Source organism: Lepidochelys kempii, chromosome 3 (assembly GCF_965140285.1).
Source record: "Lepidochelys kempii isolate rLepKem1 chromosome 3, rLepKem1.hap1, whole genome shotgun sequence".
Classification (NCBI taxonomy): domain Eukaryota; kingdom Metazoa; phylum Chordata; order Testudines; family Cheloniidae; genus Lepidochelys; species Lepidochelys kempii.
This window is the reverse complement of record NC_136382.1, coordinates 48,323,733-48,349,698: the sequence shown is the minus strand read 5'-3', so window position 1 is coordinate 48,349,698 and position 25,966 is coordinate 48,323,733. Positions and strand designations below refer to the sequence as shown.

The following is a 25,966-nucleotide window of genomic DNA, read 5'->3' as shown; positions in this document are numbered from 1 at the left end:
ACAGGAGGAGTTGACCTGGTCTGTGAGACACACCAGAGGGGAAGGTCTAATTTGGAAAGGGATCTGGCCTGTCCCACCTTGTGGGTCGGGGACAATAGAGACTGCAGAGATTGTTTTCCTTTCCCTCTTGCTGGCTAGCGATAAGGTTAGCTGAGTGAATGGCAGGTTTGTGTCACTAACAAAAGGAGCCAAACTGAGAACTGCCGTGAACTTCTGAGGTGACCAAATCCACCAGAAAGTGCAGGATCCACCAAGGCAGAGGAGGAACTTTGTCACACTGGGAGTATCCCCAGAAGGTAGCCATGTTGAGCAGAATGGGGTGGCTCAGGCTTGGAACACTCAAGGTATGTATTGCAGTTAAAAACCCACGGCTGGCCTGTGTCAGCTGACTTGGGCTTGCAGGGTTTGGGCTGCGGGGCTATGAAATTGCAGTGTAAATGTTCAGGCTTGGATTGGAGCCCAGGTGCTGGGACCCAGTGAGGGAGAAGTGTCCCAATGCCTGGCCTCCAGCCTGAGCCCGAATGTCTACACTGCAGTATTATAGCCCCACAGCCCAAGTCAGCAGACATGGGCCAGTTGCATGTGTTTTATTGCAGTGTAGAGAAACCCTCAGGCTCAGAGATGACTAATCAGACTCAGAACACTCATCACACTTTGCTTGCTGTCCCCACTTGCATTTCCCCTGTATACAAACTTAAAGCTCAGCTGTTGCTTGGCACCCATTTGTTTGTGAACATTTTAGTCTCCATTCAAATTGGGTGTGTTCCAATCCCAGTCTTGCATAAACTGACACGGTGGAGAATTTGGATTGCCTTAAAACCTATTGAATGAGAGGTGGGCAATGGCAGTACATTGGGACCCAGTGCAGAAAAGGGACCTTGGCTTTATTGCTAAAAGCTTTTCTGCCAACCTTACAGTGCTGCCAAATGCCATAAATATCATGGGTCAGCCCTGACATGCCTGCCTACTTTCCAGCTATGATCTCACAAATGTAGCTGGGCTGCAAGTAGGGAGCAGGGTTTTCCTAACAACCATCTAGGCTTCCACAATTCTGGTTCTGGTCCATGACTGGGACTCGTAACTGCCATGGCAATGCAAATAATAATAATAATAATAATAATTAATAATAAACTTGATAGCTGTGCCCTTCCTCATGCTGAGAAGACCAACTGACGGAAGGGGAAGGTGGTTGCTAGTTGAAACAGCTGAGATGTTAAATTAGTGTAATGATGTAGTGTTGCCCTTCAAAATTGGGAACCATTTATCTAAAGAAAGGGTGCTTGATCTCTTCTTGATACTTTCACATAATTTCCACTAATGTCAGAGGAATTATTTGTGCGTATTGAGGAGAGAATAAAAGTTGCAAGCAGCTACTGTCCCATCATTGGGTTACAGGAAGCATAAAGCACATAATATATGAAATTCTGTCGCTGCTGTGCTGCCTTTATCATGCTTGCAACTTGTCAGTGTTGTGTTCTAGTCTGCCAAAATAAAATATGGAAAAGCCTGTAAGTATCTTTGATCTATTTAAGGAACATAAAACACCTTTTTTCAATAGCTATGTGCTACCACAAAAAAGTAAGCAAAATTTCAGCTTTATAAGTAATTGCTGGCAATAAAACTACAGCACATAAAGCGTTCCAGATGTTTGCTAAATAAATTAAATCCAGTTGTTAATTTCTTATGATTTCCTGATTTATAACTGTGTGGTACAAGACATTACAATTAGACTGAGAATAATAGCGGCAACTCTGGGAAATATTGAGTTACTTACATTTAGATTAATTTTTTTGGTTTCTTTGAAAGATATATTTTCTTTTGTTTTCTCTCAGCTGTTTATATTAAAAGATGTAACAAGTTAAACAGTCAGACTTTTTAAAGATATATTACGTTTTTCATCATCCGGGTGCTTGAACATGCACAGAGATTAAAGCAGAATGTTACAGGGTTCCCACTCACCGCTAGTGTGCCTCCTTGCGTCTAGATCTGGGAACGTAGCTCTTGCTGCATGGGTACCCCCTTGCTGCTCATTGCTCACACTGCAACAGTCTCTCTTGTGATAACTCTGCCTTCTGGCCAGGTTCCCATTTAGTCCATCCCTTTAAGGATTACAAAGTCCTGGAAGACATCTATCCAAATGCCATCACTGGAAAGGTGTTCAGCCCCTCCTTGGGCTCTGTGCTACTATTGCACTGGCTGGCAGGGGAATCCAGGCCCATCCGCTACACCAGGTTCCAGCCCAGGGACACTATAACCAGCAATCCAGGTCCTCAGTCCCTGCCCCTGTCGCTGTTTCCTGGGCTTCTTCTGACAAAACCTCCCTGTCTTCTGTTTCCTGGTTCTGGGTTTCCACTGGAGCTTACTCTATTCCCCATGACTACTTCACCCCTCCTAGACTCTTGCCAGACTCCTTCCTCCAGGACAGGCTCAGAGTCCTTACTCTCCTCCTGTACTTCCTCCTTGTCCCTGGTGACCTCCCTCATCCCAGGGAGTTATGGAAGACTCTTTCCCCTGCAGCCCCATTCTACTCTCAGTTTCTTGGCTTTGTGTTGGCCCAGCCCTTTCATAGGTGGCTTTATAGTGCTGGTTCAGCAGGGCTTCACTTTCACTTCACCATGGCCCTCCTTCTGTGAGGTGACACCAGCTGACCTAATTGGCCTCTCGAGCCCTAATTAACCCTATTGAGGCTGGTGTGGCGCCACACCCCATCACAAATAAATTGTCTGGTTTTTAGACATTCAGTAGTTCTCTGTCTGGGTATCCTGCATTTTACTTATTTTCAGGAATGCTTGAGACCTCTTTTTTTATAATCTCTTAAACCAATTTTAGGCAACTGCATGATCTGTCTGTGAGTCAGTGTTCCCAATGAGATTTTGTTCGTGCTGTAAAATGGTTTTCTCTAAGAAAGACTGGATTGTGTTGCAGATTTCTTGTAGAATCTCAGACATTTATTTTTACTGGAATTAGAGATGGAAGAGATATACAAGGTCATCTAATCCATCCTTCTTGACAAATCAGCATTATTCCCTATATTACATTTGTATAGCCGTGTGCAGTCTAGTTTTTAAAATAGCTTCAGGAATGGGGTTTCAACCACTTTCTTAAGAAGGCTGTTCCTTCGTTAATAAATGTCACTGCCAGGAAATATTGCCTGAAATTAAGAAAAGATTTAGGAATGTGGAATTGTGTGAGACCCACTGCCTGAGATATTTAAAAGTAGCCTGGAAGAAGCAATAGAAAATATATAGTAGGGAACAATTTTGCACTGCCAGAAAGATGGTCTTTATGACGTAAATGTTTTTTGTTTTCCATCAGCAATTACTGAGATTCTATTTCTCAACATCATGACACATCTTGTTCTACAGTAATAGTCAGTTTGGTGGAACATTACTATATTAAAATCTATTATGAAAGACTAGAAGCTCCCATTAAATGGTGCATTTCATTTTTTATTGACAATGTATTCCGAAAGCCTCTACTGAAAGAAGCCTATTGGATCTGAATCAGAAGTATGGGAAGGGAGGCTGATTTCACAATAATCTAGATATTACGGATACTGGTACTGTACAGAGATAGAATAAAGGAAAGATTTACCATAAACAATTTAGTATATTGTACTGTGCATTCCTCATCCACGGTCAAAGATTGGGGCCAGTGATTTCTACTGTTTTGAAAATAAATGAGATTGTTTTTTCCATAAGTAGTCCTGTTGCTTTTACCCATGAAATGTCAAAGTAATGCACTCATTAGTCAGTGGGAGCAGTGAGGCTAAAATGCTATCACTAACTACATTCTGTCATTGTCTGACAACCTTACGTGACTTCAAATGGGTTTAAAGATTTTTTGTTTGTTTATATTATCAACTAAGACCATTTAAGGGAGACTGTATTTTAAATTCATTGATGTAATCTCAAATGATTAACATTTAATTTCTCCCGAACAATGTATTTGGCTTTGAATTATAGTTTGATGTCCAGAAACTAAGAATCTACTGTGACCCAGAACAAAACAACCGAGAAACAGCTTGTGAAATCCCGGGATTTGTGAGTATGATTGATGAACTTTCAAGGATTGTTTGACATTTTATCCAAATAACTTAATACAGGGGCTATCTTAATAATGAGCTCTTAAAGTAAACATTCCTGCATTTATTCAACTACTGTAAACAAATTCCTTCTGAAATTTGAGGAACTAATTCTATAATGTTCAAACAGGTAACAGCTACATGTCTGTCATCTAGCAACCTAGTTTTAGAACAAACATATTTTACAAGACTTTTGTATTTTCCTAGAAAGACATCCTTAAAGAGGTCTTAAAATATTATTACTTACCAGAAGGTGCAAATGGGAAATCAGTACAAAATTAACTCTAAATCTTGTGTGACAAATGCTTTGAGATACTAAGTGCCTTGATTCTATTGATGTAAGATCTATCTACTTTAAGTGCAAAGCATTTTTATTACTATACTCATCAGTAAATCCCCTAATCTCTAAAATCTATTATCTGTTCAACAGAACTATGTTTCTAGCTTTTTAAATTAGAATTTCCTGTCAAAAGTATCCCCATTGAAGTTGGTGGCAAAATTCCAATTGACTTCAATAAGGCCTGGATTTCATCCAATGTGTTTTGAATGAGACAAAACTGAAGTCCTAATCAGTTCGTGTCCAGGTTCATGGAGCTGAAGAGTGACCTAAAAGTGGCCCTGTCCTTACTTGGTTTGTTGGAGTTCATTCTATATTGAAATGTTAGTTGTTCGTAGAATGGTGCAGGGAAGTCTAAACCACAGGGGGCCAAATGTTGTAAAGAGTTCAGCTCCTATTTCAGAACCTAACTAACAGCTTGATTTACAGAACTGTGCAGTCTCTTGCAGCTGCCACTGTGACGCTTATGGTCAGTTTTTTGAAAGAGCTCAACTCCTACTTAGACACCAAATAAGTAGTTACGTTTTCAAAAGAGCTCAGCTTATTGGATACTGAGCTGTTTGGCAAGCCTGGCCATAGGCACTGATAGATTTTAAAGAGCTATACATCCAGCTCTTTTTTAGGTTCTTAAATGGGAGCTGAGCTTCAAAGCCTACGATAAATTTAAACTTACTGGATATAATTCTCTCTATAAAGCTTTGTCAACTTGATTGCAGGATTGCATCATCTTGATATTTATAAATTGGTAATGGGATTCAGAAAATCCACAAATGCAAACCCACTACATTTTGCATGATCAAATCCAGACAAAAAGATCCCTTTTTGCCAGTTTGGTTTCACTTGTTTTTGTCATAAATGAAATTTATATATCACTGTGAAAATCTGAAGGTGCAGTGACATGTCAAAGGGTGCATAGCACTGTGGCCATAGCACTTTGGATTCTGGTTGTGTCAGAGTTTGTAAGCTAAACGTGGTTTTGCTTGGTCAGCACTTGCATGAGGATCCTACTAAAGGTAATAGTGTGGTAATTCATTCCTGATGTGCTAGGAGATTTCAGAATGTATCATTCTGTGCTATTACAGATACCAGAAACCTCACTGCAATTATACAACCCATGGGCTAGTGTGTGGCTGCGTCCTACACAGGCCAAAGGGAGGGAAGGGAAAATAAGTCAATCCTCTTTACACCCTTGCATGGCCACACAGGATTTACCCAGATCTTGAGTTAGGAGATAAAGAGGGCAGGGACTTGACACCTGCTATTTGGGAACTGGTTATAAGCAATTATATTTTCCTTTACAAATATTGTGACATTCTTAAACTGTTTCTTTTCATTTCAGAATGGAGAGGTAAGCTCAATCATAAACCACTCAAACTCAATTTAAGGTAGTATTTACTTTTTTATAAACTCAGTATTATGCCATCAGCTGGTAATGTGTAATGGTTTCGAGAGATGGAAAGTGGTTTGCAAAAAACTAAAAGCAATGGAATTCAGTTAATCAAAACTGTATCGTCAATGGGCAAACATTTTCAATTTGGGTGTCTAAAGTAAAACATCTAGTTCTAAATCCACATGTGGGCACTGGAATAAGTGGCCTGATTTTTGGAGGTTCTGAGAACTAGTGGCTCCTATTGGCTTCAGTTCAATTCCAGTTGTTTTTGACACAAACTAGACTTTTATATTTCATAAGTGAAAACTATCAATTTCACTCAGAGAATATTCTACTAGGAGCCCTCTACTAGGAACCTTTAAAAGTCCGTGTTGCACAATACCTTACAGATTAAGGTGCAATATATTATTTGGAATATGTAATAATAAATGCTAAATACAATACAAAACCTACGCTTGCATAGCTCAGAATGCAAACCCCACATCCTCAATGTTGGGAGGGAGCTTTGTCTGGACTGGCAGAAGAAAGCATATTGGCTCCCTTTTCCCCCTCCCTCAGGGGCTGGGAAGAGGCTAGCCAGGAGGAGAGGGAAAGGCATAGCCTGATCGGGGGCTGGGTTTGACCTCCAGCTTGAGCCCCCTCTCCTGGCCAAGCAGCTCAGGGACCTGTTAGGGGTAATTCAGGTTCAAATTGTTATGATACAGCAGGTGGCAGGCATCCACTACAAGTACTTATCCCATAGGGGGTTCAGTTCTCTCATAAACTGGGAGAATCCCTTAAAGAATCTAGGGAATGGGAATTGGACTCCTAATATCTGGTACAGTGAGGAGGCAACCGCTTCTCCCCAGCTCCTTAACCTTCATGCAAGGGGAGGGTGGTGAGGTCCCAGCAATGGGCAGAAACCAGCTGTGGAGGGGTCATGGCTGATGGCAGCGCTCCACCAGGTTGAAATGGTTAAGGAAGAATCATGATGTGCATTGTACGTGTTTTTGCCAGATAGTTCCCAGATATGTTAAGTCAATAAAGTTGTGGTCTAATTAAACCACATCCCTTGCATCATGTCTTTCTTCCTATGTGTATGGGACAATCTAAATCTTCAGGTTTTATGTAACATCGTTTGAGCATTTACTCTATGGGAAGCCAGATATGTTGTGTATTTTTTGTAATGAATTTGTTTTTTGTGTAAGGAATAATGGGCCTATTTTTCATTCAACTGAAACTAATTTTAAATGTTGTAAATCAACTTACTTCTTTGGGGTTACTTCTGGTTTTTATTCGTAGACATCAGGGGAGACTCAGGCCCAGTATTTTTGGGTAAAAAGTATGTTTTATAAGTCAGGGGGTATTTTCTGCAACCGTTATTGCATGCACCCATGATTACTTGTGTGCACTAGTGTAGTCACCACAGTTCATAGATCACAAAATCTGGTCAATGTGATGCATATTTTGAACGTTGATTACTGAAAATACTCTGAAGATCACTATGAGATTGTTCTTAAATTTTATGAGAATGTAGATATAAATAGTCTTGTCTATAAATGGAAAAGGGAAAAAATATCAGCAGAGATGTCTGGAATGAAGCCATCACTATTTCATAACATAAACTTGGCTGATCTTCAGCATCAGATATCTGAGCAATTATTAGATGTTCCAGATGAAGTACTTTGATGTATCATAAATGAAAGCCACAGTGGTGACATGTAAAATTATTTAACGGATTTTTTATTAATCTCTAATGATTCATGTAACTGGTGATTGGGATCTTTCTGAATGATTTAAAAATGGAAAAGAGACTTCATTCATTAACTAATTTATTCCCACAGAATAATTTGACCAGCTCTATTTGTAGCTGTAATTTCTTCAAAAAAGAACACACTTTAACTACAGTAGAAATCTGTTTTTTTTCTGAATGGTCTAAGAGCTATCAGAGTTTTGGAGAGGTGGAACAAAAATTCATGGCTGCAAAGTTGCTCAGGGACATGACTGGTATACATTTAGGCAGGAGTTCTGATTAAACAAATGTTAAATAACTCAGAGCTGTGCTATATATGAAATAAAAATAAAGTCAGTCCTATATTTTGTCATGTTAATGCAGTTAATTGTAATATATTGATTTATGGTTTTCCATGTATGTTGATGATCATTTTTATTTTTGATAGTGTATGAATGGCCCTAGCGATGTAGGCTCAACGCCTGCTCCTTGTATATGTCCTCCAGGAAAACAAGGGCCTCCAGGCCCAAAAGTGAGTAGGGTTTTCTTTAATTTTCTTATTTTTAAAATCTACTTTTCAGTGGTGCTTTTACCTTCTATGTTATAAGGTCATTGTGTACGGAAGAAGCCACACTGAGCCTAATTCTGCTCCCATTGAAGGCAATGGGAGTTGCTGTTAGTTGCCAACTTGCAAGATCAGACTCTAACAGATGCAATTAATTAGCTACTGGTTCCATAACTCCTGATAAGCTAAATGTCATTTAAATTTTTAAAGAAAATTAGATGTTCCTTTACATTCAAATTTCATAGTTACTCTCCAGTAAATAACTTCACCCCCCTTACGATCATTGTCTAATAATGAAATCCTAACATGGTTTGACGTGGAAAAATCTGATCCTGGAGAAATGACAATTTCTCAACTTTTCTTAATTTGCAATTCATATTTAAAAATCTACTGGGGGCTGCTTTGGGTTTGTTGACCTTTATAGCCTCTGAGCAGTGGTGAAGCAGTGGTGAAGTGCATGTTGCATCAACCACAGTGTGGCTGGTCCACACTGAAGAGAACAGCTATCAGTTACTCCATTACCTCAAGTGTATGGGCATTTCAGCTGATGATCCATTTCAGGAGTTATTATAGTTTCACATGATAGAATTTCTTGTTTTTTTCTTTGCATTTTTAAATAAAACCTAGGGAAGTACTTACAAGAACAGTAAAGCACTCAAAAGTTAGGAAATGACAGAATTAGGTGGCCCAGGCAATCTTAATTAGGCCCCCTAGTGGATACGCAAGCTTGAATTGCATGACCATGTACTATTTGTTCTAGCAGGAACCCTGCTTCATTCAGTGCACAACTGGATAGCGCATGAGGCGGAGGACTGCAAGAAGAGAAAGGAATTTTGCATTAGGACCCAGTATAATGAGGTCCTAATTAGGTCCCAGTACAGTGTGATTTTGTTCCTGGCTGTGTCACAGATTTCCCATGTCATGCGGGACAAGCTTATCCTAACATCTGGACACAAGGAAGCTGAATTAAGATTGCACAGGCAACTTTAATTATAGCTAGAGCCCTACCAAATTCATGGTCTATTTTGGTCAATTTCACAGTTATAGGATGTTAAAAATTGTAATTTTCATGATTTCAGCTTTTTAAATCTGAAATTTCACAGTGTTATAATTGTAGGGGTTCTGACCCAAAAAGGAGTGGGGGGGGAGGGGTTGCAAGGTTATTGTTGGGGGTGCTTGCGGTACTGATACCCTTACTTTTGCGCTGCTGCTGGCAGTAGCACGGCCTTCAGAGCTGAGCAGCTGGAGAGCAGCGGTTGCTGTCCAAGAGCCCAGCTCTGAAGGCAGAGCTGCCGCCAGCAGCAGCACAGAAGGATGGCATGGTGTGGTATTGCTACCCTTACTTCCGCGCTACTGCCTGCAGAGCTGGGCCCCCAGTTAGCAGTCACCACTCTCCGGCTGCCCGATTCTGAAGGCAGCAGCGCAGAATTAAGGGTGGCCTGGTATGGTATTGCCACCCTTACTTCTGCGCTGCTGCTGGCGGGGTGCTGCCTTCTGAACTGTATGCCTGGCCAACAGCCACTGTTCTCCAGCCACCCAGCTCTGAAGTCAGCACAGAAGTAAGGGTGGCAATACCATGACCCCCTAAAATAATCTTGTGATTCCCGCCCCCTGCAACTCCCTTTTGGGTTAGGACCACCAATTTGAGAAAGCTGGTGTTCCCTGTGAAATCTGTATAGTATAGGGTAAAAACACACAAAGGACCAGATTTCATGGGGAGAGACCAGATTTCACAGTCCGCGATGTGTTTTCAATGGCCGTGAATTTGGTAGGGCCCTAATTATAGCATGTCCTAACTTTTGAGTGCTGGACTTTACCACCTTAACATTATTTTAATATTGTTTTTTATTTGTAATCTGAATATGCAGTAGTACCAATAATTAGTGGCTTGTTATTTAAGACACTTTTTGCAACCCTCTAAATTTTTATATGGCTGTTTCTAAATCCAGTTTTTTTCAATCCATTGTCTATTATGTTACCTAATAACATTAGATGCTCTTTACAAAAAAGCAATTTTATTTTTGGTGGTATAACCACTAAGACCAAAATTAGTCATTTAAATCCGCATTAGGCACCTAAATGAAAGTGGCCTAATTTTCGAAGGAGCTGAGGATCTGGAATTCCCAGTGGAGTCTGTTACCCTTAGTTCAGCACCTCTCAGTGTCGGACTACTTTTACTTAGGTCCCTAAATGTAGATTTAGTTGACTAACTTCAGAATCTCAGTTTTGAAATATTTTTCAAAGGTGTACTTACATACTGTGACTTTGTATAAATGACATTATTGTGGGGTTCTATATTCTTTGTCACTGAATTCAATATTAAACTTGCTCAATTTACATGTTGTCAAATGACTTCTCACATTTCCAGTTCAAACTAGGCTTTAAGACTCAATCTGTGATCTTCCTCTTCCTGTATCATCAGGAATTTACCTGGTAATTTTGCTGACAATGTGTGTGGCTGAACACAATCTGGTTTACTATTCCAGAACTGCATGTGCTATAGTAATAGTAAACTGTTGTTTGGAACCAAATCTTTGTCCTTTTTAAAGTCAATGGGAATTTTGCCATTGATGTTTGAGACAAAGGACCAGGATCAGATCCTTTGTTGGTAAATTAAACCGAGAGCGTTCAAATACAGTGAGCTAATATAGTGAGTAAGAATATTTTTGGTGGTTTTGCTTTGTGATCATAAAGATGGTCTAGTTATCTTTGGGAAACTGCAGTTTTCTTTTGCTTTTTTTAATGGGCCTGATCCAAACCGCATTGAAATAGTTGGAAAGACTCCCACTGACTTCTGTAGGCATTGGCTAAAGCTCTAAGAGGGGTTACAAAGGATAAGCACCTTGAGGCAGTAGCTGTTGATTAAAAGGTTTTAACCATGTCCATCTTGGCTGTTTCACTTTAATTAGAGCCAAACTCAATAAAAATCTGGCATCAGGATAATCCTTGGTAGAGACCTACAGACAGATGAAGTTTGGTTCAAGGTGGTATTGACTAACATATTTTATAGTTTTTTTTTTATTTGTTTTTATTTCTACTGTTTTGTTTTTCATGTTCTATAACATCCTAAATATGGGATATTATGGGCTATCCTTAGAGCCCAATCTTCCAAGCCCTACATAAGAAGTCAGTGGGAGTTTTCCCATAGAGGGATTACAGGATCAAGCCCTTTGTATTATAGCAATTACTCTTCCAAAAAAATTATCTGGGCTTACAGCCAATGTTCTGTGGAATGATATTCCTTGAAGGCCCGAGTTCCTGAAGCTCAGAAATATGCTTGGATAAAAGTTACTTTCAACTAATTGTAAACTTTTCTTTCATATTTCTTTGTGCTCTAATGTATAACTTCTTTACAGGGAGACCCTGGACAACCTGGGAATCATGGTTATCCTGGACAGCCTGGTCCAGATGGTAAGCCTGTGAGTACTAAAAACTTAGTCATATAAAGTACTGTAAATGCAAAACTAACGGTAAAGGAAAAAATCTTTAATATGTCGTGTTCTACAGCATTGTGAATTATAGGCTAAGATGCATCAGAATTTAACAATTCTATGAACATTTTGATTGTTAGATTAAAAGCCATCAAAATGATAGCATGAAACTAAAGACTTGCCTGAATGAAAACCCAGGATAGGAACATCCCTAAATTTGTGGGACATTTGAATCTGAAGTTCAAATCTTGAACTGATCTCTTCATGTGACATGCGTGGATACAATGGCTTAAAGCAACAACCCAATAAGGAGTTTACTTTTTTCTCAATGTCAATATGACCCTTATATTGTGCTCAAAAATGTTTAGGGTTTCTTGTGCAAGAGTATCCCAGAATTAGAATTAAAAATAGTACTCTGCTTTGAAATACAGATGGCTGAAAAAGACAGTATATTCCCACACGCTGCAGTTTGTTTTTTAATTTACTATTGTTCGTTTATGAATGTATGGTTTATGAAAACAGCAGGTGAATGACAGATGTTCCTATAATGAAAATGTCAAATTTGGTGATGGTCAGTTTGGTTTTTAGTTTTAGAATTGTTTTTAAATTGTATTAAAAATCCCCAAATAGTAAAGTACCCTTAGGTTCCATAAAAGTGGAAGTGGAAGCTTCTGAGAAGTTGACACCCAACATCTTAATGCTCAGTAAATGCGTGGTGTTTACAGTTCATAGGTTTCATTTTGTGTTCCTGAGCCACTGGTGTGTGTGCCTCAGGTGTATTGGGAGGATAAAGGTGAAAGATTCAGAGACTTCGACCACCCAAATTCCTGGCCTAAGAGTGTAGACCCCAATGTGGCTTCTTAGAGTTTGTTGTAAAAAATGCAAAAGACCGTGGAGGGCATTAAAAATAGTTTAATTTTGAAAAGAGAATAATTTATCTGGCAGCTACTACGACCTGAAAAAATAATTCTAGTAAAAGAAATGGAAGAAATCTGTGATATACATGTGTACGCACGCACACATTCTGACGTGCACATACACACAGACACCTATATTAGGAGTTGTTAATCTTTAATAATGTTTATGCTTTTGTTTTTACTGGGGAGGAGTAAATGATCAGCTCTAAATGGATCCTTGGACATTAGGAAAGGCTTGTTGATGCACATCATTTGCAACATACATATCTTAATATGAATAATGATCAAACTGGAAGTGCAAACACTCATGGAAGATGATGGTGAAGGGCAGAGGTTATCTGGAATAAGCCTTCAGTTTTCAGTATAAATGGGTTGTCCTTTGGAAACTAATATTGTAGGATGAAAACTGATGAAGAATACAAGCTAAGAATAAGGCTATACTGCAATGTATTGAGTTTGCAGAAAATGTCTAGTGGGGGTACCACAGATCCAGTCTTATTTAAAATCTTCCTTGTTGATGTGGTAGAGGAGGAAATATCATGTACCACCTGAAAATGTGTGAACAAATTTGAAGGAGTTGCAAACATCATTAAGGATGAAGATAAAAAGGGGACTTTAGAAAGATGGGCAAAAAAGGGGTGGGGGAAGTTGGCTGCAGAGAAGGCTAATACAGTTTAAGCAGTGGCACCATGCCATGGAGATAATGTTCTACAGTTTTGGTGAGACTGCAGCAGGAATATTGTGTTAAATTTCCACTGTATTATCAGAAATGGACAAACTGGAGAGAAGTAAGAGATGAGCAGCGAAGAACTAGACTGAGGCTTTCAGCTCAGCTCTGTATATGAGTCACTATGTAGCTGTGCCACCCCAGGAGAGGAACCATGAAGAACCTGTGATTCAGAGTCACAACTCCTCTCCAAATTCCCTCTTGTCCTGGGAAACTGAGGGGCAAGTATTGCAAAAAATCCTTTACAAGTGAGAGTCCTAGTTGTGTTTAAGGGCGATACAGTTGGGTCCTTAAGGTTCAAATCATTTACCATAAATGATTGGGAAAAGGGGGTGAAAAGTGAGGTAGCAAAATTTGCAGCTGGTACAAAATTACTCAAGATTGTTAAGTCCAAAGCTGACTGAGAAGAGTTACACAGGGATTTCACAAAACTGAATGACGGTGTGACAAAATGGGAGATGAAATTCAATGCTGATAAATGTAAAGTAACGCACATTGGAAAACATAATCCCAACTATACATACAAAATGATGAGGTATAAATTAGCTGTTACCGCTCAAGAAAGAGATCTTGGCATCTTTGTGGATAGTTCTCTGAAAATATTTGCTTAATGTGCAGCAGCAGTCAAAAAAGCTAACAATGTTAGGAACCATTAGGAAAGGGATAGATAATAAGTCAGAAAATATCATAATGCTACTATATAAATCCATGATATGACCACACCTTGAATACTGTGTGCTGTTCTGGTTCTCCCATCTCAAAAATTATATATAAGAATTGAAAAAAGTGAAGGGAAAGTCAACACAAATGAGTAGGGGTATGGAACAGCTTCCATATGAGGAGAAATTAAAAAGTCTGGGACTGTCCAGCTTAGAAAAGAGATGACTAAGGGAGGGATATGATAGAAGCCTATAAAATCATGACTGGTATGGAGAAAATGAATAGGGAAGTGTCATTTACTCTTTCACATAACACAAGAACTATGAGTCACCCAATGAAATTAATAGGCAGCAGATTTAAAACACACATAACGAAGTACTTCTTCACACACAGTCAGCCCGTGGAACTCATTGCCAGGGGATGTTGTGAAGGCAAAAAATTAAACTGGAGTAAAAAAAATTAGGTAAATACATGGAGGATAGGTCCATTAATGGCGATAAGCTAAGATAGTCACGGATGCCTCCACATGTGCTGGGGCTCCCTAAACCTTCAACTGTCGAAAGCTGGGACTGGAAAACAGGGGATGGATCACTTGAAATTGCCCTGTTGTATTCATTGTCTCTGAAGCATCTGGCACTGGCCGCTGTCAGAGGCAGGATATTGGGCTAGATGGACCATTGTGCTGATCTAGTATGGCTGTTCTTATGGTGTTATGTACCAGGTAACTAGAGATGGGCTGAAACCAAAATTCTGATAAGAATAACTCATATTTTGGCAAAGTCTGTATTTGGGTCCAAACTTTGCAGTTCTTATTTTTTTCATGTATATTTTGATCAATTTGCTTTGAAAAAGTTCTGCAAATTCTTCAAAACTTTTCCACAGATTTCTCCTACAAGTTTCCTGGGCTCTCATTAAGTGATGTGGCCTTGGTCTTTATTACTTTTCATAAAACATTTAAAGTTCTGTGTTTAGTAAGAGCTTTAAATACCGATAGTAGTACATTTAGTTTCTGTGTATTGAAAGAATGAGATTAATACTTTGTTCAGAACTGTAAAGCTTATTAATTTTGCAATTTACATAGAGAAAGCTCTATGCTGCACTTTATAAAATGTCCACTGATCTGAAGTCCAGGACTTGGTATATTAAGTCCTGGAGCAATGTTAAAATAGCACTGATGACCCAAGGGACCACTGACAAAATTTCAGTATCTTCAAAAGCTGAGATTCTTATCTTTCATATGTTCTGTAATTCTAAACATGTTTTATGTTGGATATCTCTTCCTGATTCTCAGAATTCTGGCAGTGCCTTTGTGGGGAGGGATAGCTCAGTGGTTTGAGCATTGGCCTGCTAAATCCAGGGTTATGAGCTCAATCCTTGAGGAGGCCATTTAGGGATCTGGGCCAAAACATTGGGGATTGGTCCTGCTTTGAGCAGGGGGTTGGACTAGATGATCTCCTGAGGTCACTTCCAACCCCTATATTCTATGTTTGTATGAATTACCACCAGATTGCAATGGCTATTATTCTGAAAGATGTTAGAGCTAGAATTAATACTTACACTCTTTGAAAGGTGAGAATCCTAGCTTTTGAATCGTCTAAAGCAGAGGTGGGCAAACTACGGCCTGGGGGCCACATCCGGCTCTCCAGACATTTTAATCTGGCCCTCGAGCTCCTGCCAGGAAGTAGGGTCTGGGGCTTGCCCTGCTCGGGTGCTCCAGCCAGGGAATGGGGTTGGGGTCTTGCCCCATTCCGCACGGCTCCCGGAAGTAGCAGCATGTCCCCAATCCAACTCCTACATGTAGCGACAGCCAGGGAGCTCCGCATGCTGCCCCTACCCCAAAGCACCACCCCTGCAGCTCCCATTGGCCAGGAACTGCAGCCAATGGGAGCTGCAGGGGCAGTGCCTGGCTGCGCCGCCTCATAGGAGCCGGAGAGGGGACATGCCGCTCTTTCTGGGAGCTGCTTGAGGTAAGTGCTGCCCAGAGGCTGCTCCCCTGACCCCCTCCCATGCTCCAACTCCCTGCCCCAGCCCGGATCCCCCTCCCGCCCTCCAAACCCCTCGGTCCCAGCCCAGAGCACCCTCCTGCACCCCCAGCTTGTCATCCTCAGAGCCCGCTGCCTCATCTTAGTAATAGCCCATGGAGGCATTGTGACTTAGACACCTTCCTGAGGCAAAATTTCCTCATTGTTTCTCCCTTGTTTGAGGGGGGTAGTAATTTGCTGCTGTCCTATACAAGCTGCAAATTTTCACATCCGAGGGCTGGCCAGTGGGCTAAGTCAAGGCTCTGCCCATTCCTCAGTCACTCAGGAATTAGGTATAATTCCACTCTTTTCCTTGAATGTGCATTTTCTCTGCAAAATCATTAGCAATCTGTACCATTATTCTGGCCACAACCATCCTTATGTGCACAACCCTGTGTATTTAGTTCCTTCTAAGAGTAGGAATAATTTGTGCAGAAAGATGTTCATAGAAATTCTTGACAAATATATGCGCCATAGCTACTTAGGAGACCTAGTGATGGCCAGATGGATTCTAGACAACATTCTGGCACTCTTTTGTGCTTTTAGCTGCTGACCACAGGTTTTCTAACATGTCTCTGTCCAATGTCAACCAGAATTTGACTCTCTGTATTTTATTTATTCTTTTTATTGTGCTTTAAGATTTTCAGAAAACAGATATTTCTACAATGGTATACATTTCCTGACTGTTTCTTATTGAAGAAACAAGGTTTACTGGTGTAGGCTCTGTTAAGATGTACTCAAAGCAATTTTGGGAAACAACTGTTGTCATTTTTGCATACCTTTTCATGTTTCTTGGTTTGTTTCAATGCGATTCATCTTCCCAGGAGCATCATAACTTGTAATATAACAAATTATGGAGAAAAATAACTTGATTCTATAGTCTTTCTGTAACCTTGGAATTCGGCAGTCATGATTTTTTTCCTACTAGTGAGTCATGATTTACAAAGATGGACATTCTGTGAACATGGGAAAGATTTACAAAACTATCTCAAAACATTAGAGGAGAATTGTGAACCTCTGATAATGCAGAAAGTGAGAGATTACAAATTGCAGCAATTTGTTGAATTGAAATTCATATTAATTGAAGTAATTTCGATTAAATGCTTCAGCTTTCTGAACTGACTTATTTTGTGAATATTCAGCTGTCGCTATTTGCACTTGTTCTTTGTAAGAACAAATCGCAGACCTATTAGGTCATCTCCAACCCTAGCCAGTGCATTATTGTTTCTTACAGTAGATTCTTGAGTGCTTTCCAGTCTAGTATTTTAGACTTGAATGAGGGGACTTTTACCCATCCATGTAGGAGACCTATGTTCAGTTTAATAGACCTCTGTATCTGTCTATATTCGGTTTTTCAGTAGTGTCCCTCGCCATAGTATCGAGGACCTTAGTGTCAGGAAATGTGTCTTGTTGTTCTGGATACCTTTTCCTTTGCTCATTTTAATCTTGTTATTCCTGATTATATCCCCTTGAGACCCCCTAAGGCTTTTTGGCTCTTACCCCATAATATGCTTGCAGATGGTTATCATGTTAGTTGTTTAATCAAATTATGTGTGTATGAAAAACCTGAAGTTATGATGTAGTTTTTATAATCTTTCCTGGGAAGCGAGTACTTCCAGCCCCCAGATCAGTTTTGATGCTCATCTCTACACTCCCTCCAGTTTGCGTCTCTGAACTGTATGGTGGGGCAACAAATGTTGCTTGTTTCTTTGTTTACACATAGTACGTAAGGAATGTATTTAATTTCAAATAATTACAGTGAATTGTCTGTGGTATAAAGATCATGCATGAGCAGTTCATTGCAGCTGTTCAATATTCACAATTTAACTGTTATTTAGTATTGGTTGGATATAGAAATCATAGTGTATGTGTATATCTTCTAAGTAGATGTGTGTATCCCTTAGAATTAGGTTTCTTGTGTTAGACAAATTCAAAATTTGCTTTTCATGAATATTCTCAAACATTATTCTAAAATTAGATGTTTCCCTGAATATTTCTATAGTAAACTCGTTTCCTAGAATATTAATGGAAAACGAATGTAAGTGGGATTCAAACACGGTCAAAGTACATTTGTTAAATGTGAAAAAACAGTCGCTGAAATTCTCTGTTTTGTTTGTATTTGTTGTAATCACCAGCTCTACTTAATGCTTAAAGTTAGTTGAAGTAACTAAAATGATCATGGCTGGGCCCAATTATACAGTCTTCACTCACATGAGTAGTCCTATTGACTTCAAAAGCACAGAAATGAGAACCTGTAGTACCATAATAAAAAGAAAAATATTTCTCCTCACTCAATTTCTTGACCTAAACTATCACAATAGAAATAGCTTCCGTAAATGAGTCTAAAAATTTATTTTAATCTAAGTAGTACTTTTAATGGGCTCTTATCCAGCTGAGAAAGCAGCCTGGAGTAGCTGGCCCACAGAATATTCAAGGGCCCCCCAACTATGCAGTCCCAAAGTCTGCTCTCTGTTCCAAGGGATTCTTTATATTTGTCAGGGAAGAACTCAAAATATTACCATGATAAAACAGCATCTTCTGCTCTTACGCAAGGGATACTTAAGGGCAATAAAGAAGATAGGTTATTGACCTGCTTGTTGAAAAGAATGCACGAAAACACTAATTCATAAAATTTGAACTCTGAACAGATGGTTGACAAATCTGGGCTATTCTCCAGTCCCCTATTTAGCTTCATTCATGGAAATTTAAAAGCTTTTATTGTCTTCTTACAGTGTTCAGTAAGTGATGAAGAACTTTAAAACTGGCAAGGTTGAGTTTACTGAGATATCTAGCTGCAAACTCAGTATTCAAATTACTGTTCTTGACATTCTTAAAGCTATCAAAAGTCTCACCTAATAAAGTACCTTTTGAAGGTTCTCTTCTTGAGCTGCAGGATTTTGTTGCATGCTTACTATCCAAATGTCGCTAATATTTGTGATTATTTAATACTTACACAATGAACTTTGTATAGTAGCCAGATACATCAACAGCATTTTAAAAAGAAAAAAAGTTAATAGCAACCAGTGAGAGTTAGGTGCCTCAGTATCTTTAAGGATCTAGGCATTACTTTCTTATGTACTTGGGACCCCTCTTGCCACCCACCTGTGAGCATGTGGTGGGCTTGAATTTATACTTTGAGCTCCATCCAGCTTCTACAGCTGCTGTCCTATGAAAGCTCCACAATCCTTAATGGCTATGCAGCTGCAAATGCTGCCCTTGATTCCAAGAAATAATTACTTGGTAGTGCTATACGACCTCATGCGACCTACCTCTTCCCACAGGAAATATAGTTGCTAAAATATCCCTAAGTGTCAAGCACCATCCCCAATGTTCTGAAATTTCCTTCATATTAGGAAATTCGTACTATAAATTAGGCTTCTTAAACACAACATATTTACTTTGAAGGCAGAGAGGGGCCACTTCAAACCTGGATAGTTCATTGCCATTCTAGATTATTATTTTAAATAGCATACACATTCATTTCTGGATTCTTTTAATGAACATGGCCTTGTTTCTAGAAACTTCCTGATCTGTATAGCTTAGACTTTCATAAAAGTAACACACAATTGCCCTCTTGCTTATGTGGCATATGTCCTTATCTGTCACAAATGACTGCACCACAACTAAAGGTGGGGCCGAATTTGTATGGGCTTACCCAAAGAAGGACAGCTCTGCTTTGTGGTGGTGGTGGGGGGAGGAGAGGGAGAGAGGAAGAAGGTCAGAAACTGCTGCAAAAGGTGCTCGGTGGTCAACTTTGCAGCAATGACTCATCCCACCCCTCCCTCAGGAATGTGCATAAAGGAATGTGGGGCAAGTCTCTATGCATAGTTATTCCTTTCTGTGTATTCTCTAGTGTAATGGTTACCAGAGTGATTGGTGGTCTGCAGAGCACTTGGTGGTGGTCTGTGGATGATGTTGAGTCTCCTTGTTTCCACCTCTTTCAATAATGTTCAGGATCTTCACTACAGTAGCAAACCTGGAGGCCTGGAAATTAGGAGCCAACTTAGACCATGTCTACACTAGCACTTATATCACCTGAACATTTGTCTTGCAGGGGAGTGAAAAAACACCCCTCTGAGTGATGTAAGTTTTGCCGGCATAAGTGCTTGTTTGCACAGCGCTATGTTGGCAGCAGACTCTCTCCAATTGACATAGCTACCGCCGCTCTTTGAGCTGGTTTTATTATGTCGATCGAGAGCTCTCTCATCGACATACTGCAACTACACGAGCGCTCTTACAGCAGCACAGCTGTATCTGTACAGTAGAGACATGGCACTAGATAGTACTCAGACCTATTGCTATACAATGAGAGAAGAGGAAACAGGAAGTTCTTTTGCCATTTTGGGTCACCAGTGGAAGAAGAATGTGCAAGGGAGAAATGAGCAAGGCAGTTGATCAAGTAGGTCAAAGGGAGAAGACCAGGTAGCTGGGCAACATGTCAAAAAGAGAAAGGAAAAAGGAAAACAAGAAGTAGATGATATAGAGAAGGAGCAGGCAACAGGGAGGGAAGCAGAAGGGAGATAAGGTAACAGAGGAACATGTGCAGAGGTTTGGGGAAGAGAGAACATAACCAATAGGAGGCAGAGATTAAAAGAACAGCAATTTTTTCAAATAAGTGGTCAAAACAGCTATCACATTCAACAAAATACATCAAATGCTTTCCTAATATTTTTTGCTGAAGCAATTACTTCCGTCACCATGGGAATTCTGTGAGTGAGAAGGGAGGTCATCCTTATGATTGTGAGTGTGGATGTAAATGGGAGGTGTGGTATTCCACAAGACAGTCTCTCCATTAAGATGTGGTCTACCTTATGAAAAAGTTTGAGCTCCTCTCTTGCAATGTTTTGTCTGGTCTTGTTTTCTTCAGCTCCTAATTATTGTATTGCTCTTCTCAGAGCCTACTGACTGTCAGCAGCAGCATTTTTTGAGTAATAAGGTCCCAAGAATTGATGCTGTATTCCCAACACACTCATCAGAGCCTTACATTTTTTTTACTTCCCTTTCCTCTGATGTTATGTCCCTGTGTGTGCAGTGTAAACCTGCATTGTCCTTTTGCTGCCCTATTGCATTGCAAATTTGTCCTTATTCCAGATGTACACCAGTGCAGCAGAGTAGTGATTTTGTGTGTGTGTGTGTGAGAGAGAATAATTTGTTCATACTGGATAAGTGTGTGTGTGTAAAAGTAAGTAAGCAATGGATTATGGGAAAACCAAGTCTTACAGGTGGGTTTTGCATTTAATTCTGAATGTGGCAGGTTTAGTGATCATTTTTAGCTCCTCTGGAAGTGAGTCCCATAGCCCAGGCCCAGCTCTTGTGGAAGTTCTCTCCTGTGTTCATGAGGTGTGTAGCAAAGCCAAGACTCACTGGTGTGGCACCTCCTTCTGGTCATCTGGGAATTAGCTCTTTTCCAGCTCAGAATGCCCTCTGCTGGCCAGTGACTCACCTGCCGCCCGCCTCATGTCCCTCCCGGACCCTGGTGCCACTTACTTTGGGGTTCTGCCCCAGCAGTACCCCCGCTCTGGGTCTCCCCTCCCAGGGAACCCACAACCCTCTCATCCACCTTGCTTCAGTGGCTACTGCCAGTCGTCATCCAGCCCCTGCTCACTGCGGCAAACTGCAGTCTGTCATGGCCACTCATCATTGGCAAGGAGGTTGGACCAGCTGCCTCTGCCTATCTCTGGGCTGCACCTCCCAGCTCCAGTACCTGCATAGGCCTTTACCAAGGCCTCAGCTTGGGGAGTTGCCAGGCTGGAGCTCCTTAGCTCCTCTGGCCTTTCCCCAGCCCTGAACACTCCAGATACCCTTTTCTCCCAGACAGCCAGGTCCTTCTCTCTCCACAGCTAGAGAGAGACTGACCCAGTTCCTCCCTGAGTCCTTACAACAGAGCCAGGTGTGGCCTGATTGAGCATGGCCCTAGCTGTGGCTGCTTCCCCAATCAGCCTAGCCTTTCACAGGAGCGGGGTTACTGCCCTGCTACAAGGTGCCCCCTGTATTTGACACTTTTGTGCTTCGAGTGGAATGTCATTGTCACGATAGGCCATGGTCATAGAGGAAGAAGCGATCTCTCAAGTAGCTAGGTACACTCTCATTGAGGGCTTTGAATATCAGGAAATAGACATTGATTTGAACTCTATATTCAACTGGGAACCAGTGCAGAGGTTGGAGTTTGAGGAGTTATGCTGATGGCCACCTGTGTAGAAAGTAAAAGGGTTGCTGCATTTATTGCCCATCTTGGTCAGTTATGAGTAGGGCCCTACCAAATTCATAGCTGTGAAAAATGTGTCATGGACCATGAAATCTGCTCTTCTGTGTGCTTTTACTCTATACTATACAGATTTCACAGGGGAGACTATCGTTTCTTAATCTGGGTGTCCTGACCCAAAAGGTGGTTGTGGGGTGATTGCAAGGTTATTTTACGGGGAGTCACACTATTGCCACCCTTCTTCTGCACTGTTTTCAGAGCTGGGAGGCCGGAGGGCGGCGGCTATTGGCCAGGCGCCCAGCTCTGAAGGCAGCGTCCTGCCAGCAGCAGCGCAGAAGTAAGGATGGCAATACCATATCATGTCATCCTTACTTCTCCGCTGCTGCCTTCCGGGTTGGGCAGTCGGAGAGTGGTAGCTGCTGACCAAAGGCCCAGCAGCAGCACAGAAGTAAGGCTGGCAATACCATCCCATCCCATCCTTACTTCTGCATTGCTACTAGCAGTGACTCTGCCTTCAGAGCTGGGGTCCTGGCCAGCAGCCACCACTCTCTGGCTGCCCAGCTCTGAAGGCAGTGTCGTTGACAGCAGCAGTGAAGAAGTAAGGGTAGCTGTAATGCAACCCCCCCGCCCCGCCAATAAGCTTGCAACCCCCCATTACCCCACCATGTTTCATTTACACCAACTAGATTATGATCACTTCTCATTTCTGTTTCTTCTTGCTTTTTTAATCCATTCTCTGTGTGTTGATCTCTTCCTTTGTGTGTAGGTTATGCGGCTTGAGGGTAGTCAAATATTTCAATAAAGTACTCCCTTCCTGCAGGATAATTTAACTAACATGCTATTACAAAAAGAGTGCCAGTGTATTAAAGCTGATCCTGGTAATTCCAGTTTCCAATGTGTTTGTAGTCTATCAAACCAACTTTAGGTTAGTTCTGCTCTGGAGGTTAATTCCTGTCCTCTTAGCTTTGTATGGACCTCCTTTTGAGTTTTTTACTTTCCATTAGGTCAACCTTTTTCAGAGCCATTTGTTCTGTTTGCAGTGAGATCATGTTACAAGGTCCATCTCTGAGCTAAATTTGCCATTTCAGAAGGCCAAGATGGTGTGAGGACTCCTCTTCTATCTTCCATTCATAGAGGAAATTACTCTTCTCTCGCTATGATCCTTCCCAATAAGAAAAAGGAGGATAGGAAATTGCATTTCTTAGATCTGAAGAGTGCACTAAAGGTTTATTTATATACGACTATTTCTTATAGGAAGTCAGACAAACTTTTTGTTTTTCTTGGATAAGAAATAAAGAGACAGGTTTTTAAGGCATCCTTGGCTAGTTGCATTGTTTCATCTACGTTTGAGGCTTATAGGCAAGCTGGGAATGCTCCTCCATCTTCAGTTAAAGCTTACTCTGCTAGAACTATCTCTGGGCACTAAAAGGGAAAGACTTGCTACAGGATAGATGTGTGACGGGGGCCTAGAGTTCTGTTCCTTGCTCTGTTAAACATTACCAGTTTGGACTTTAGGGCATCTGCTCAAATTTCTTTCTGGAAAAGGGTACAGCAAGCATTGTCTCAGCCAGTAATTTTGGCTTTGTTTATTAGTTACATGACTTGTACAGAACACAAATAAGACTTATAAAATGGTTCTGTTAGTTCTTCTTTATCAGTACAGAGATTTGGTATTAGAACTTTGTTTTAGTGAATTTGGGATTGTCTGTCTTCTCAGCATTTTTAGTTTCTCAAAATTGGAGGATCGATTGTTATGGGATTCATCCCATTTAAATTAAACAAAAGAATATGGGACCTTGGATTCAGTTTTGGCTGCTTCAACTGATGATTGAAGGGGTTAAACCCCGTAGCCCCAGAATTTTACAGTAGAAGTAGTCATTTTACAGTTCTTTTTCTTCCTATTCTGTCAGAGGACAACTCCTCCTTCTATATTAGGCCATATCTACACTAGTGATCTTAAAGTGGCACAACTGTACCGGTGTAGCTGTGCTGCTGTCAGATTGCTTGTATAGATGCTATATGACGACAGGAGAGAGCTCTCCCGTCAACCTAATTAAACCACCTCCAATGAGCAGCGGTAGCACTGTCCACATCGGCGCTTCTGTCAGTGTAACTTATGTCGCTCAGAGGGGTGGTTTTTTCACATGAGTTATACTGACAAAAGTGCTGGTGTAGTCATGGCCTTATTTTGTATGGTGGAAGCATATGTTACTTCATCTGAGTCAAATGAAAGCTCTCCTTCTCCTCCTTCCCTGCTTATGTTTAACGGCTGCCTGTAAAAACCCTGCCACTTTTAAATAGGAGGTCACCTCTCATTGCAAAGCTTTGTGCATTTAAACGCACTTCTGTACACCAAGGCCTGGTCCAGCGACTGTAGTAGTTACTCTTAAGTGCTTCTTAGGAGGAGCAGGTAACCCTTCCTGTGTGTGTGTGTGCGGGGAGGAGGGCGTGGATTTAAATGCTGGCCAAGCCACTCTTGCAATTCAGGGGGCAACTCCCTTTTCCGTTAAGCCAGACAAAGGGCCACATCGCTTAATATGCCATGAGAGCATTGTTTCAGTAATCTCTTCTTGCTCCAGTGCCAGTTGCTAGTGAAGGATGTGGGAGATTACCATCACTGAAACGGTTTTAAATGCTCGTTCCTATTCCTAATCCCCCTTGCCTCATATCACTTGTTCCCTGAAACAGTGCCTGCCCCTGCTCTTAAAGGGCCAGCATTCCCTGTCACTTATTTTTAAGTTTATAGTTGACAGCTTAACAGAATTTTCAAACTGTACGTGCTCAGTGCAGCATTATTATTATTAACTGTTATTTTTAAAGCAGTTATTTTAAACCTAGCAAAGCAAAGTCTCTTCAGTAAGGCTTATTTTCTATAACCAAATTTGAGTTTCAAAGTTCAGCCAGTTTTTTATTAGCTTCATATAAAAGACCGGTGTGTGTGTGTGTGTGTTTTTTTTTTGTCTTTTTACAATGTAAAAATTAAAATGTTTGATACATTCCCCTCCTTTCTCTTGTTTGTCAAGAATTCTAAAGCAACCGATGGGTTTTGCTTACTCATGAGAAAAATTAACCTTTAGTGAAGGGCTGAAATCTGCCATTCCATCCAGAAGTGAAAGTTCCACAAACCTGAAATATGAGTCTCAAACATTAGCTTCTAATGGAAACTGTTGTTGTTCTGCAGCCTTAACCTTAGACCGTGTGACCAACTCAATAGATGTAACTAAGATATTTTAAATAATTGTTTGCAAACTTCTGCATATAGTTAGCTATAATGTCTTGGTTTTTTTCTTAGGGATATCAAGGAATAGCAGGAACTCCAGGTGCTCCAGGATCCCCAGGGATTCAAGTAAGCTCCTTTTGTCTTTTCTACAAAGTGGAAATCTAAGCCAAATCCTGTAAGTACTCATACTATTTCCATTTATTTCTTTGAGAGTCCAGAGTGTGGAGCACTTGCAGGATCTGGTCCTTATCTGTAAAAGAAATGAGTAAAAGAACTTAAATGTGTTTATTTTTTTCTCTCTTAGGGGCCCCGTGGCTTACAGGGTATCAAGGGAGAGGCAGGGAGAGATGGTACAAAGGTAAAAAGTTACTTTAATATTTACAATCCTTGCTTAGTACAAGTAAGGGCCTTGGTATTTCCATGTGAAACTAGTTTAAAAGTTGTTTACTACCAAGACAATAAAGCCAGAACTGGAATTCTATGCTTAGGATATTATTTCCATTCTTAATAAGATGTATTATCTTTAAAATATTGGTGTGTGTGTGTATACATATATATAAGTTAAGACCTTTAATGTGACTGCTAATTTCATTTTTAAAAGGTGTAGCAGATGGAAAGTGATATTGACAACCTGCTATTCAGGCATATATCTATGATTAATGAAATTGCTCTTTTCCATCTCTTTTCTTTCTTCAGACCCA

The 25,966-nt window shown here is 40.5% G+C and overlaps 1 protein-coding gene across 1 annotated transcript in view; it reads left to right on the top strand.

The window, feature by feature from the left end:
- COL21A1 (collagen type XXI alpha 1 chain) overlaps positions 1–25,966 on the top strand; it is a 193,969-nt gene that overhangs the window by 75,351 nt on the left and 92,652 nt on the right. The window contains exons 7-12 of the mRNA XM_073336269.2: positions 3,966–4,043; positions 5,761–5,769; positions 7,971–8,054; positions 11,444–11,506; positions 25,338–25,391; positions 25,570–25,623. Of these exons, the coding sequence (XP_073192370.2) occupies positions 3,966–4,043; positions 5,761–5,769; positions 7,971–8,054; positions 11,444–11,506; positions 25,338–25,391; positions 25,570–25,623 (342 nt within the window). The remainder of the gene's footprint in view (positions 1–3,965; positions 4,044–5,760; positions 5,770–7,970; positions 8,055–11,443; positions 11,507–25,337; positions 25,392–25,569; positions 25,624–25,966) is intronic.